Below are 12,484 nucleotides of genomic sequence, written 5' to 3'. Positions count from 1 at the left end.
TCAAGGTTGATGAGAAGATTTTTGTATTAAAGTTCATTGGCTGGTGTCATTTTGTGAGTCCTTGCAGTCATGCACCAGTAAAAAGTGCATACACAGCAAATGTGAGGATGACGCTGAAATTATAAGAGGACTTTACACCATGTTCCCAACAGGCACCCCATCATGTAATCAGTTTTAAGTTAAACCAATCATTAACCTTCTTAGATTAAACCCACGAACTGACAGTTTTATCAATTGATCTTTTCACGTATCTTCTCATCATATGAACTTGTTCTTCATCAGATAAGATTGCAAAAGGTTGCAACATGAGGTGAACTCTTTTGACACAATATCACCCTATGATGAATCAGTTAGAAGTTAGGCAATGTGTACTTAAGCAACGTGTGCTTTTCTCTTTATTTAATAATTGAATTGTAAATAATTTATAAAAATCTGTTGGTTTTCATTCACGAATACTACGTGCTACGTACTATGTGCTGCAAGAAGTCATTTTACCAATGCAATGTAAGTTTACTCAACAAACTGTTTTCAAGTAATAAACTTCACAGAAATTGTGTGTGAAAAGTTTAATGTGTATCTCAGAAAGACGTTTAATAAACAGACACACCGAAGAAGGGCAATGTTGGTGTTAAAGAAGTTTAAAGCTAAAATAATAGTAAAGAAAAAACAATAAAATAGAAACAATAACGAAGACTGTAAATGATAAATAAAATAGAAAAAATAATAAATACTTTTTAAGTTGCACTCCTGGGTGTTCAAACATAGAACTAGTTGTATAATACCTACTTTGGGGGTTAATTTCTATTTCTGTGTGCTTATCATACTAACTCGTTATTGGATGAGCCCTTATCTTCATCCCATTACTTCATTTTACGGACTAAAAAAACCCCCTGTCGGGTGATTCCACATGTTTACACTGTATGACTTTTCTGTAAACTGCAGTAACCTCTTAATTGCAGTCGTACTTAACATCTGTTTGACCGATGATGCACTCGCACTCGGTGGTGAATGAGACCATATTATTGATTAAATGTAATGGTGCCATCTAGTGGACAAATAGGGAATTTGCGGGCTGGTAGATAAAAGATACCAGCGAGGTCAACAACGTTACAAAAAAATATATCTTTTGAGAAACTGTACAGCCAGGTTTAACTGTAATTTCAGTCATTGCAACAATGCAATAATCAAAAATAAATAAATAAATGACAATCTTTAGGTCAAGTCGTGAGAGTCTCCACTCCACAATATCAAGAGATAGTTCAGGGAAACCTTCAGTCCCACCTCATTGGGTATGGTTTCTCAACACTTTTTATTGTTGTATTTTAAGGGGCTTTTTTTAACCTAAACTAGTTACTGCAAGTTACACATTGACAATACATATTTTATCTGCATCGAGGTCAATGGCTAATGGTTAATTTTTCCTCTGGTAGGGGATATGAAGCCTTGTTGTACGCTTATTTTCTAAGAAATTCCATTTAAATGAAATACTTCTAGCTTACACCCATCAACTACAGAACTGCCCTTTTCCTGCAGAAGAAAATGCACTGACAGTGTTTGAAGGTGTCCTTGCTCACCTTACATATGCCTCACGTTGCGCCTTGTACAACCTTTGTTCATTTTATTGTGTGTCAGCGTGATAGCACAAAGAAGACGCTGTCATTCATTCATACTGAGAAATATGTATTCATCTCTCAAGAAGCAGGACCAGTTCACAATGGCCAGTATGTGGAAACATATCCACAGGCACCGCCAGGGTCGGAGTGAAAGCGTCTCCTGTGAGTTTCCTCTGTGGGTCAGGAGCACAACACAGTTCCCTGAAATTCCTCATGGCCTCTCCGTCCGGTTTACAGGACACATAGATGAGCCTGCGGATTGCGGGTTCGTTTCGCAGAGTGCGGACCACTTTGTGGTGCAGGCCAGCCCGGGCAGGGTTCACCACGGCTGCTTCAATCCCTGCCCCTTCAGAACTCAACCTGGACATGAGACCAGGAAGCACCACTTCTGCCTTTCCAGGGGTGAACTCACAATTGAGGACGTTGCTGATTGCTGCGTTATGTCGGGCGTCTTCAACTGCCTGTTCAATGAGTTCTACACCAATAATTCTCTCCACCCTGGGAGATATGGTGATGCCCATTGCACCTGTCCCGCAGCACACATCCAACAGCGTCGCACCCGCTTTTGTTCTGGCTTTGCAGTCCTCGTAGTTTGGGACACAGAGGTCTCTGACTGTGCTGTACAGCACTTCAGCAGCTGCCTGGTTCACCTGGAAGAAGGCATCAGCTGAGATCCTGAACTTGAAACCCAGTAACTGTGGAAGACATACAGACGAGACATAAAGACACTGCCGTAACAAAGCTGCAACGATCACTGGACCTCCAAAACTCAATGGAGATGCATTTAAGTCACTCAATCAACTTATTGTACACTGCTAAATCAGATCCAAAGGTGTCTCAAAGTGCTTTGCACACTCAGGAGAAAGCCAACTGCACACTCCAGAGCAAGCAAGGACTGATACAGTTCACCGACACAATTTGATTGTACATATAAAATTACACGAGGCTGTATACATATAAAGGCAAAACTTTACCATCCTGTAAAATATACCACCAGTCTCACAAAAGCATTAACTGTTAGAATTGACAGAGAACAGTGACTCCACTATGGCTAAAGGTATCACATGGGAAAACAAAAGCCAATGCACTCTGTGAAAATGTATTGGCACAAAGTGCTTTCCATCTTGCTTCTTGCTGAACTATTTTTTTCATTTCTTTTTCATTTTTATTTTTTTTTAAAGAAAGGTGTGTTGTATGCGATTCTGAACTTTTGAAAGCAATCGTGAACAAACATCAGTGGCCATTAACCTTTAACCAAGTTTAAAGATTCTAGGCTTGATTTGAATAAAGTTTAAGAAACGCAACCTAACAGGTGTCGTCCTTTCTGAGGACCCGCTGAGGGCTACTCTACCTGTATCCCATGTGGATCCCTTTTTAATCTCAACAGTTTTTCTTACCTCCTCATGTAGGTGGGGCTGACCATACAGGAGCTGGTAGGGGGACATCTCATGAGTGCAGCGAGTCATGGTGCTCTCCTGAAAGAAAAGCGAGTCCAGCTGACACACCGACCCGGGCCCCTGCGTGAAGTAATCAACCAGCTCTTCCTTATGAACCGCCAGCTCCTCCTGGGTGAGCTTCTGTGGATGGAAGTACACTATGGCCATAGTGTGGCCCTGTCTGTTGGTCCTCACTGTAATCTCTCGCCAGTGTCCCCCTCGGTGGAACAGCAGGCAGGGCTCGAGAGGAGAGAGGCGAATGAAGTCCTGGTAGCACCTGGCAACCACTTTGTGCTTCTCCGGCACGCACACAAGGTGATCTCCATTGACACACACAATGTTTCCCCCCTTCCCCGTGCCCACGTAATATCCAACAGTTTTGGGGTTCCCGTCAATTCCTCTGTTGACGGAAAACGTGGACTTGTTCCTGTAGCCATCCCTGACTGGGGATGGCAGGACAGGCAACACAGGAAAGCTGAGTTGTGACCGGCAGTCGCCAGAAAGGTACCCTGAGAGCTGCTGCAGAATCCTCTCCTGCTTCTTTTGCTTGAGCTCCAGTTGCTCGTCGTAGTTGAGCCTCCACAGAGGGGTGACCGCGTCGGCTAACCTCTCCTCCCAGGAAAGGTCACCAGCCACACGGGGCTTCTTCAGACGTCTCCTCTGTTGTTCCCTCGGATACGTCAAAACGCATTCACTGCTGGAGTAAAACAAACAACTCTGTCTCAAAGTTAGGGGTGGTCTGACATTTAAAATGACTGACCTGCTGCATTTAGCGACTGAATTCATCTTACTGTTTAACTAAAATCGTCAAGTTTGCGCCACGACCGCACAACTGACTGTTGGAGAGGAACCCGTAACAAATAGCCTTATTCTGAAGTGTATTTTCGCTCCCTTGTTCAAAGCGCATGCTAAATGTAAACTGTCATGACGTCTATCAGGCGAGACGCGTGGTTCATTGCGTCATCTCGGCGCGCCCCGGGGTAAGTAAACATTTCCGCTGTGTCGCTCGCGATGGACTCAAACAAGGACGAAGCGGAGCGCTGCATTAAAATAGCCCTAAATGCCATCGCCAACAACCAACAAGACAAGGCAAGGAAGTTTTTGGACAAGGCACAACGACTGTTTCCGACAGAGCAGGCCAAAGGTACGTCGAATTAAGACATGTTTGGACGGGGATCTTAAGTCGGTTTGTTGGGCCATGGCTATGTAGTCGTTTTCGCTAGCGTTAGCATAACCGTCTTATCGTAACGCTAGTCTTTAAACCGACGCTGGTATATGTAGTTTTAAGCTCACATCCGCGACATTTGCCGTATAAGCGATGATTTAATAACTTAAACTACTGTTAATTTCACATGTATACGCATGTACACGTTCGTAGTACTAAGCCGCAGCCGACATTACGTGTTAATCCTCTGACGTGCTATCCTGCTCCGGTTACAGCGCGGCTAATAAACGCTATGCTAGTTAAATAGCCGAGTACCATTTTTGACTAACTCGGCTCCATTCTTTTTCATTTAGACTTATTGGAGACCTTAACGAAGAATGGAAAACCTCCAGATGAGAATGGAAGTCACGTAAACGGAGAGGGACCTTCCCCGACTACGAGGCATCGGGGCCACGGAGGGGAGTCTGATGGGTCCGCCAGGGGAGGCGCAGAATCATCAAAGCCGTACACCGCCGAGCAGATGGAAGCTGTCAGAAAGTCAGTGCACATGCTGGATGGTTTTCGTGATTTTTACCTATTAGGTTGTAATTTTAGCACAAAATGCCATTCTTAGTTGCAGAAAGTATTTGAACAATTTTAAAATAGCTTTTGGTCATTCTACATTCAACATTAATTTTCCAAGATGTTGTGCTCTCTGTAGCATTCTATGTTCTCGCCATCAAAGCCTTTACACTTCTATGTGTGTGATTTTTATTAACCCAGTTTATTTGTTTCAGGATTAAGAGCTGTAAAGATTACTACCAAATCTTGGGAGTTGAGAAAACGGCATCCGAGGAGGATCTTAAAAAGGCGTACAGAAAACTGGCCCTCAAATTTCACCCGGACAAAAACCATGCACCTGGTGCCACAGAAGCATTTAAAGGTAAAGCAACAGTGATGTCTCGTGGCCTCTTACGGACACTTATATTTTAAAATGTTTGATTCACACGCGGGTGGTTTTGATATTTTTTTGTTTTGTTTGTTTTTTTGCGCTTGTCTTTCAGCTATTGGCAATGCCTATGCCGTTCTGAGTAATGCAGAAAAACGAAGACATTATGACCAGTATGGAGAGGAGAGATCACAACCCGGCAGGCACAGACATCATCAGGAATTTGAAGCAGACATCTCGCCAGAGGACCTCTTCAACATGTTCTTTGGCGGAGGCTTTCCGACAAGTAAGTACAGCCGGTTATTTTGAACCATCACAAAAACGTGGTGGCTTATTTATTAGCAAGTCACACCAGCGTCAAACATAGCAAATACAAGGACATGTAGTTCATTGAACATTTCTTCATGTGAGAGTGTAAGACAGTCTAGAGCAGCAATAAATTCACAGTCAGAATGCTGCTACTTTATCTTAAAAGAGAAGCTGCTTTACTTGTTCTACAGAAATGAGAGGTATGTCTCCAGGAAGTCGGGTTGTTTTCAACACGACTGAGAACTAAGGATGGGCGATATGTAGCAAAAATTTTATCACAATAATTTCTGGCATTTATTGCGATAACGATAAAAGTGACGATAAAAAATTTAAAACAACAACTTTTTGAAACCGCAAATTTTCGAAATCACACTCGAAAAAACGCGTGTACATGGAAAAAAAAAAATCCCGTTTCACGGATACGCTGGAAACGACTGAAAAAACGATGTAGTACCTATGCCCGGCCTCGTGTGGCGGGGCATGTTTACTCCCTGTAGGCGGAAAAAGAAGAAGAAGAACGCCCGAAGCGCGCCGTGTTTAAAGAAGTAGCTCGCTAAAAACAAGCACCACAGAGAACAGAAAGAAAGATCGCTCGTGAAAAGACAAAGAGTTCAACGTCTGCTTCGAGTTGGATGTTTGCTAATTGTTTTCGTGGTGTTAATTTTCACTTTGCACACAATCCACGATCGATTCTCGAGCGCAGTGGGTACGCCATCAGCCCCGTGCTTGTTATTGTGCAGCACATGAGCTGCCGGCTGACAGCAGCAAGTGCGTTGCGTGCTTAATTATGTCATCGACCGACAGGAGGAGACAGGAGTCCTACCGCGATATGACATATTCTTACCGCGGTGATTTTTTTTGACGATATATCGCGAACGACGATATATCACCCATCCCTACTGAGAACCGTCCAATTTGTTTTCCTGTAACTCATATTTATTTATTTATTCTTTTTTTTTTTCAGGTAATGTGCATGTTTACAGAAATGGAAGAATGCACTTTGCACATCATAACAGGCAAGAAAGAAGGGAGCAACAGAGAGACGTAAGCAGTGACCTCGTGTCAATAAATCAAGCTAATACTTTTTCTTTTTTTCTCTTTTTTTCCAACACAACTGTAACGTAATGAATCTCGTTTGTTGCTTTCTGTCTGCAGGGATCTCTGGCTCTGTTTGTCCAGCTGATGCCCATCTTAATCCTCATCATAGTTTCTGCCCTCAGCCAACTTATGGTCACCCAGCCTCCCTACAGCCTTAGCTACCGCCTGTGAGTTTCTCGCCCCCGTATCAGGGAGTCTCAGCATTGCACAAACGTGCCTCAGCACTACTCAGACTTTCATTTGTTGTGTTTCATTTCTCCTTACGTCAGGTCAGCCGGACATATTCACAAAAGGCATACATCACACTTGAGCGTGCCTTTCTACGTGGGGGATCGTTTCAATGAAGAATATTCCGGAAATAATTTAAAGAATGTTGAGCGGAGTGTAGAGGAAGATCACATCTCCAATCTTAGAAACAACTGTTGGAAGGAGAAGCAGCAGAGTGAGTTTCCACTGCCCAGTTCTTTTCTGCCATGTGACAGACTTGACTAATAATTGTGGGTTTTTTTTTTCCTTGCAGAGGAGGGCTTGCTGTATCGCGCTCGCTACTTTGGGGACTCGGAGTCCTACAAAAGGGCCCAGAGAATGGGGACGCCGAGCTGTTCCAGACTATCTGAGATTCAGGTTATACTGGATGGTTAGAAAGCACTTGCACACATACAGGCAAGTTGGCACAGTGTGAAGATCAGTTTTCACCAGATAAAACCTGTACAGTGAGTCTGTGGCTCAACACACTTGACTTAAAATGGATAGCCGACCCCTCTGCATTTATTAGTAAGACGCAAACACTTTAAATTGATAAATCAGCATTTTCTGGGAAACAACAAACTTAAACGAACTCTAAATAAAATAAAGCTAAAGCACCTACAAGAAAATATTGAGAGCACTTTGAGTGGAGAATTTGAAACTCTGGTTTTCTAAAGCGCACAATTTGTGTTCCAGTTCATTGCTCGTTTAACAAATTGCTCTCAACATAATTGAATAGGGAAACTTGCCTTTACTGTATAACCCAATTTACTGGATAGGATAGTCAGTTTTATGTTTTACCCATTTGCCTGTTTGCTTATTATTGTGTGCTAACACGGTGCTAACACAGTTTAAAGCTCCAACAGACGGCTGATATTTGCAGCCTGAAGCCACAGTTTCCTCAGTCAGCCGTGTCATCAGCAGGAAGAGGTTTTCAAACAGGCCTGAGTGCATTACTGAATAGAAGTCGCAATAACCTCAGACAGGGAGGGGCGCTTTTAATTATTTTGAGCAAGGGTCACATTTCTGCTCATTTCTGGCACAAAGCATGCTGCAATAGCTGAAAATTGTTCATTTTTTAAGTGTGTCCTTGCCGTAGTAAATTGTGATTATATAGTCACACAATTGGTATTTTAACATTGAGTATTTGACATGTTTATAACTCATATTCTCTTTTTTTTTTTTTTTCCCCCTCCAGATTTTTTTGGTACTTGAATCTTAAGAGAAGAAATTGGTTGGAGCCACTCAAATTGGAGCATATTTGTGCATCAAACCAAGAGAATCAAAGAATGCCTTACACTCAGTGGGCAGCAGACCTGATCAGGGAACCTCTCTGCAGCTTGATGTAGATTGACTTCCTGTAGAACTGTGAGAAGGCTCGTCGTGTTGACTGCTGACATCCTCCTGCTCTGCCATCTTGAGGATGGCGAGAGTCGGCCCGGTGTCACGGTGGAAAGTCAGAGCATAGTTGTGTGCTGGAATGGTAAACAAAGCTGCTAAGATAAGCTTTCCTCTGTCCCCGTCTTCTTTCTGTTTTGTTTTTTTTTGGTTTTCTTTCAGCATTTTTTCTGGGAAAACCTTTTCTGGCCTTGTCAGTGACAGACGTCTGAGCCACTCATCAGAAAAAGTGTGTAATTTTTATAGTTCTTACCTCCTGTAAATATCCATTTTACTTTTAACAGTGCAGGGTTTATTGGCGTTCAAATCATTTATTGTAATGTTATTAAGTGGATTTGCCCATAGCCTGTTGGATCATAAAGTATGAATATCAATGCACAAATAAAAGTGAACCATATTTATTAAATTAACAAGCTAAAATTAAAGTTGAATGAAAATTTCTTTGACTTAAGTTTCTCTTTTTTGACTTTTGACATTTGCATAACACACTAGTAATACATTTTATTGTGTATTTATATTCTGCGGAAAATAAATGCCAAAATTGGCATGAAATTTAATTTTTCAGGACAAGTGAATCTAAAATAAATAAAATATAGGCATGTAAAATGCACCTTTAAACTGACTATAATTGTCAAACATGACCATGTTGGCACAATTATTAATTTTTTTTTAAACCAACGTGATGCTGGAGTCAAAATAATCGTCAGGTCAGCGGGATTATTTCTCCACATAAAAGTCTGATTGACAGAGTGAAGTTGCCTCTGTCACCAACATTCACGCTCAAACAACCTGGAAACTGAAATAATAAAGAAGAATAGCCACAAATTATCAAAAATAATTTATTTTCATGTGTTTCTCACAAGTTGTATCACATACAAAAACACATTGAAAAGTCTGCAGATTATAAAAAAGACGGTTGGAGTCTTTTTTCACTGTTGGGACATTGGTACATTCAGAAAAAAACAAACACTGACTCAGATTTGAATTGTCAGTCTTGAAGTGCAGTCCCCTACAACCAGTTGAGTAGCTGCCAGATAAAGTTGGTTCGAGGGTGACGCTGGAAGTAGACCAACACAAAAGCTTTACGTGGAACCATCCTGTCAATGCTATTGGAAGCATTAGTGACTTAAAATTGAGTCCAATAGACAAATATGCCTAATGTAACATTCACTTGAGTGCAGTTCAGCGTGATCTAGGTCAGCAGCACTCCTCGATCACCGGCTCCCCTGAACAATACAATTTCTTTTTGATCGCCTTGAAGCTGGGACTCAGCCTCAGGGTGTCACAGTGCTTGAGCGGGGACTGGGGCGACGCGCTCCCTTTGAAAAGCTTCTGGACCTTAGGCCACAGTCCGCTAGCGTCCAGCCTCAGCACCAGAGTCACTTCAAAGGTGGGCACCAAGGTGTCGTCCACCGCAATTTGGTCCAGGGCGCAGAGGGGTCCCTGGTCGCCCCGGTCCACGCACAGGTCCACCAGAGCCCCCCGGAGGCCGCAGGGCTCGCTGGAGGCCAGGTGCAGCAGCTCCCGGCTGATGTTGCGCAGCAGAAAGTCCGGCAGGACGAGTCTGGAGCAGCACAGGGTGTCGCACGCGTGGTAGAGGCTTTGTGTGACGCTGGCGGACACCTCTGCTGCCAAAGTCTCCTCCAGAGGGTAGCAGAAGAGGCTGTCGTCCGAGTCTGACAGGGACGTGTCCGTCATGGAATCTAAAAGAAAAACGAAAAACAAAACGCAGGTTAGGGTGGGTGTTATCAGCCTTTATATTTATTCACTTATTTATTTTTATTGTGTGACAAAGCACTGCAAACAATAGAGTAGCCCTAGTTAGAGCTTTGATCCCTCAGTGCACAAAGAAGCCTCCCCCTTCGAGAATGCATGAATGAAAGGCCTCGAGAGCAGAAAATAATCAGATGCTGTCAACAAAGCAACATATAGTAATAATTACTCACCAGTTTCACTCCTGCTGCACGGATCATCTGCTGCCACCCTCGGACTGTTCCCCTTCACCTCGGCGAGTCTCTGCAGCAAACTGCCCCAGGACAGCCTGTTAGAGCTCCTGTCCTCTGTGGGGGACGGGGGGAAGCTGCCATCCAGAGAAGTGTTGCACGAAAAAGACATTTTTCGGGAGGAGACGCTTGTGGAAAAGTACAAAAGCAAAAGAAACAAACAAAAAAAAAAAACGCAAATGAAAAGTGCTACGGAGTCCTGGCAGGGCTTTCCTGCAACCTCCTGGGCCCACAGATTCGCTGCAACAATGGAACAAAGCCTTAAATACCCCGAGCCAGCTTCGACTCCGCCCACTGCAATTCTCAGCCAATGAGGATTTAGCTCACGTTCCCAACGTTCAACCCTGCCTGGTAACATTTCAGCCGGATTGATGAGACGCTGCTGCTGCTGCTGCCACGACCCCGAGAAGCGATCGGGTCCCCGTCCACCCCCCCCTCTCCCTCTGTCTCCTCTCCCCCACCCCCTCCCAACCAACTGAACGCGCTTCAGCGAATGTTTAATGTCACGCAATCGTTTTTCGAGCATTGGACGCATCAGCAACTCTGACTACCGTGTCGCAAGAGACAGTCAGCGACACGTGCCAAGTTCTTTTAGAGAGAAGGACTATGGCGAAATAAGTGACGGAGGGGAATGGTCGTGCATTGACGTGCGAGGAAGCCGCAGCCTGCGGCTGACACGTAGTGCACGTCCGCCTCGTCGTTCCTTCTGGAATGATCGGAAACGTGAATTGCTGAGTGGGAGCTCTGGAAGTTTTGCTAACCCAGTTTTTAAGTGAACAGAGGAAAGGGTGGGAATCTGTGGGCACAGCAATATTATTTTATCTCGCATCCATTCTTATTCAAACAGGAAAATTGCAAGTAATTGTAGTTGCAATTCCGCAGCTCGCGCACCAAAGGTTTGTCACCCACTGCTCCCTCCTGCGTAGCGTTCCCACGACAGAGCAATTTCTCCAGCGTTTGAAAGAGACGGCATTAAATATCGACTCGGACAATAAGACTTGAAATAATGAGAGACAGCCTCAGCTTCAGCTAGCTGACTCTTGGGGGGGGGAAAACAACTTCTGAGATGTAGTCATCCTTTCTCAGGCTGTTTCTCAATATTGTGAGATGCTCTCTATTTTATTGAGACAAACATTCATTAGTCTGAGCAACTCTTGATATTTTTTGACAAGAAAGTTGCTCCTTTCATGACAAAAAATTGCTTTCAAGCTAAATCCGTACACATCAAGAGGCTGTCTAAAGTTTGCCTGACGGGAACGACTTTTCCTAAAGCTTTTGTCTAAAAAAGCGTTTTCCTAGGAATATTGTTTAAAGTTGTTGATTCATAATGTTTGTCTTATTTGGGAGGAACCCTGTAAGGGAGCTTTACTGCTGACAGACCATCCCCCACCCTTTGAAAACCCCACACCCAATGACCCCTTCTGTTCACCCTGCCAACAGTTGTTGCTTTGCATGTTCAAATAGATTTACTATTTCAAATACATAGTGCTTGTCTTTTCCTGTAGTGGTTTTCTTTTTTAATTGTCACTGTTGGCGTATCACATTGACAAGACATGATAAATGAAAAGACGCAATATGACTGTTAAAGTATAGCTTAGCATCAAACAAACTGCAAAACAACAGCCTGAAGTCTACATCAAGTCAAATGTTCCACAGTTTGGCGTCAGAGAGACTTAAGAAAAAAAAAAAAAATCTAAAAAAAAAAATCAATTTTATGCCTGATAAAGTTATGATAAGTAGATTTTATTGAACATTTAAGATGTTCTCTCATTTCTCACAATGTGATATTTTGCTGTGTCACGATTCGTGTTTCCCCCTTGAATGTATCCTGTGTTGCTCAATCAATGACAGGACACTGACTCACCTCCATTGTTCCAATAAAAAAACGTTATTCTAATCATTTCATGTGAGTCAAAAAGGTTGAGGGTGATGTATCGGGAAATCCCTGCCATTAACCCTAAACTATAGAAAAAATCCACACGCAGTGAACATTTTTTAAAGCAACGTGTGCTAAAACAAAGGAATGTGCACGGATTTCCATCTTCTGTGGCGTTACACTTGTTTCATGCTGATGGTGGCGCCACTGCACCACATTGGAATTCCCAGCCAAGGGATTTCTTCAGACAGCGTCGACCCATTTTTGTCTTAAATACTGGTGAGAGGACTGTTGATACCTGAGTGGCTCCCTGTTTTTAGGCGTCTGTGAACGCACCGTCATAGAAAAATCAACACATTTTCACTCAGAAGCTCACAGGTAACCACCCTTCCACATCCCCTGCAAGTTCATC

The 12,484-nt window shown here is 43.2% G+C and overlaps 3 protein-coding genes across 4 annotated transcripts; 1 reads left to right on the top strand and 2 right to left on the bottom strand.

The window, feature by feature from the left end:
* Positions 1 to 560: 560 nt before the first annotated feature.
* On the bottom strand, positions 561 to 4,007 carry trmt2b (tRNA methyltransferase 2B). The gene is made up of 2 exons (XM_076018431.1): positions 3,011 to 4,007; positions 561 to 2,308 (listed from the first exon to the last, which is right to left on the bottom strand). The coding sequence occupies exons 1-2, from the start codon at positions 3,833 to 3,835 to the stop codon at positions 1,685 to 1,687; spliced, it is 1,449 nt and encodes a 482-aa protein (XP_075874546.1). The 5' UTR covers positions 3,836 to 4,007; the 3' UTR covers positions 561 to 1,684.
* A 4-nt stretch (positions 4,008 to 4,011) lies between these two features.
* On the top strand, positions 4,012 to 8,633 carry dnajb12a (DnaJ heat shock protein family (Hsp40) member B12a). Of its 2 annotated transcripts, XM_076018433.1 has the most exons (9): positions 4,017 to 4,193; positions 4,568 to 4,751; positions 4,991 to 5,136; positions 5,258 to 5,428; positions 6,416 to 6,495; positions 6,607 to 6,716; positions 6,819 to 6,991; positions 7,070 to 7,212; positions 7,994 to 8,633. In XM_076018433.1, the coding sequence occupies exons 1-8, from the start codon at positions 4,061 to 4,063 to the stop codon at positions 7,189 to 7,191; spliced, it is 1,119 nt and encodes a 372-aa protein (XP_075874548.1). In that variant the 5' UTR covers positions 4,017 to 4,060; the 3' UTR covers positions 7,192 to 7,212; positions 7,994 to 8,633. The 2 variants fall into 2 exon arrangements, with proteins under 2 accessions (XP_075874549.1, XP_075874548.1); XM_076018434.1 differs by lacking the exon at positions 6,819 to 6,991 and having other exon boundaries at positions 4,012 to 4,193.
* Positions 8,634 to 9,018: 385 nt separating this feature from the next.
* Positions 9,019 to 10,505, bottom strand: LOC142883515 (DNA damage-inducible transcript 4 protein-like). Its single transcript, XM_076018435.1, has 2 exons — positions 10,140 to 10,505; positions 9,019 to 9,896 (listed from the first exon to the last, which is right to left on the bottom strand). Exons 1-2 carry the CDS (start codon positions 10,306 to 10,308, stop codon positions 9,391 to 9,393), a joined length of 675 nt encoding a protein of 224 aa, XP_075874550.1. The 5' UTR covers positions 10,309 to 10,505; the 3' UTR covers positions 9,019 to 9,390.
* Positions 10,506 to 12,484: the final 1,979 nt, after the last annotated feature.

The sequence above is a fragment of the Nelusetta ayraudi genome, unplaced genomic scaffold, assembly GCF_046127955.1.
Source record: "Nelusetta ayraudi isolate G7.1 ecotype Tasmania unplaced genomic scaffold, CSIRO-AGI_Nayr_v1 ptg000008l, whole genome shotgun sequence".
Lineage (NCBI taxonomy): Eukaryota > Metazoa > Chordata > Actinopteri > Tetraodontiformes > Monacanthidae > Nelusetta > Nelusetta ayraudi.
This window is presented reverse-complemented; position numbering and strand designations above follow the sequence as displayed.

What these genes read in the sequence shown, in the direction of transcription:
- trmt2b (XM_076018431.1), bottom strand. Translation starts at nt 3,835, where the DNA reads ATGAATTCAGTCGCTAAATGCAGCAGGTCAGTCATTTTAAATGTCAGA. An exon ending in AGCCCCACCTACATGAGGAG is followed by an intron (nt 2,309 to 3,010) that starts GTAAGAAAAACT and finishes TGTCTTCCACAG; the next exon opens with TTACTGGGTTTCAAGTTCAG.
- dnajb12a (XM_076018433.1), top strand. Translation starts at nt 4,061, where the DNA reads ATGGACTCAAACAAGGACGAAGCGGAGCGCTGCATTAAAATAGCCCTA. An exon ending in GAAGGGAGCAACAGAGAGAC is followed by an intron (nt 6,496 to 6,606) that starts GTAAGCAGTGAC and finishes TTCTGTCTGCAG; the next exon opens with GGATCTCTGGCTCTGTTTGT. An exon ending in TTGGAAGGAGAAGCAGCAGA is followed by an intron (nt 6,992 to 7,069) that starts GTGAGTTTCCAC and finishes TTTTCCTTGCAG; the next exon opens with AGGAGGGCTTGCTGTATCGC.
- LOC142883515 (XM_076018435.1), bottom strand. Translation starts at nt 10,308, where the DNA reads ATGTCTTTTTCGTGCAACACTTCTCTGGATGGCAGCTTCCCCCCGTCC. An exon ending in GTGCAGCAGGAGTGAAACTG is followed by an intron (nt 9,897 to 10,139) that starts GTGAGTAATTAT and finishes TTTTTCTTTTAG; the next exon opens with ATTCCATGACGGACACGTCC.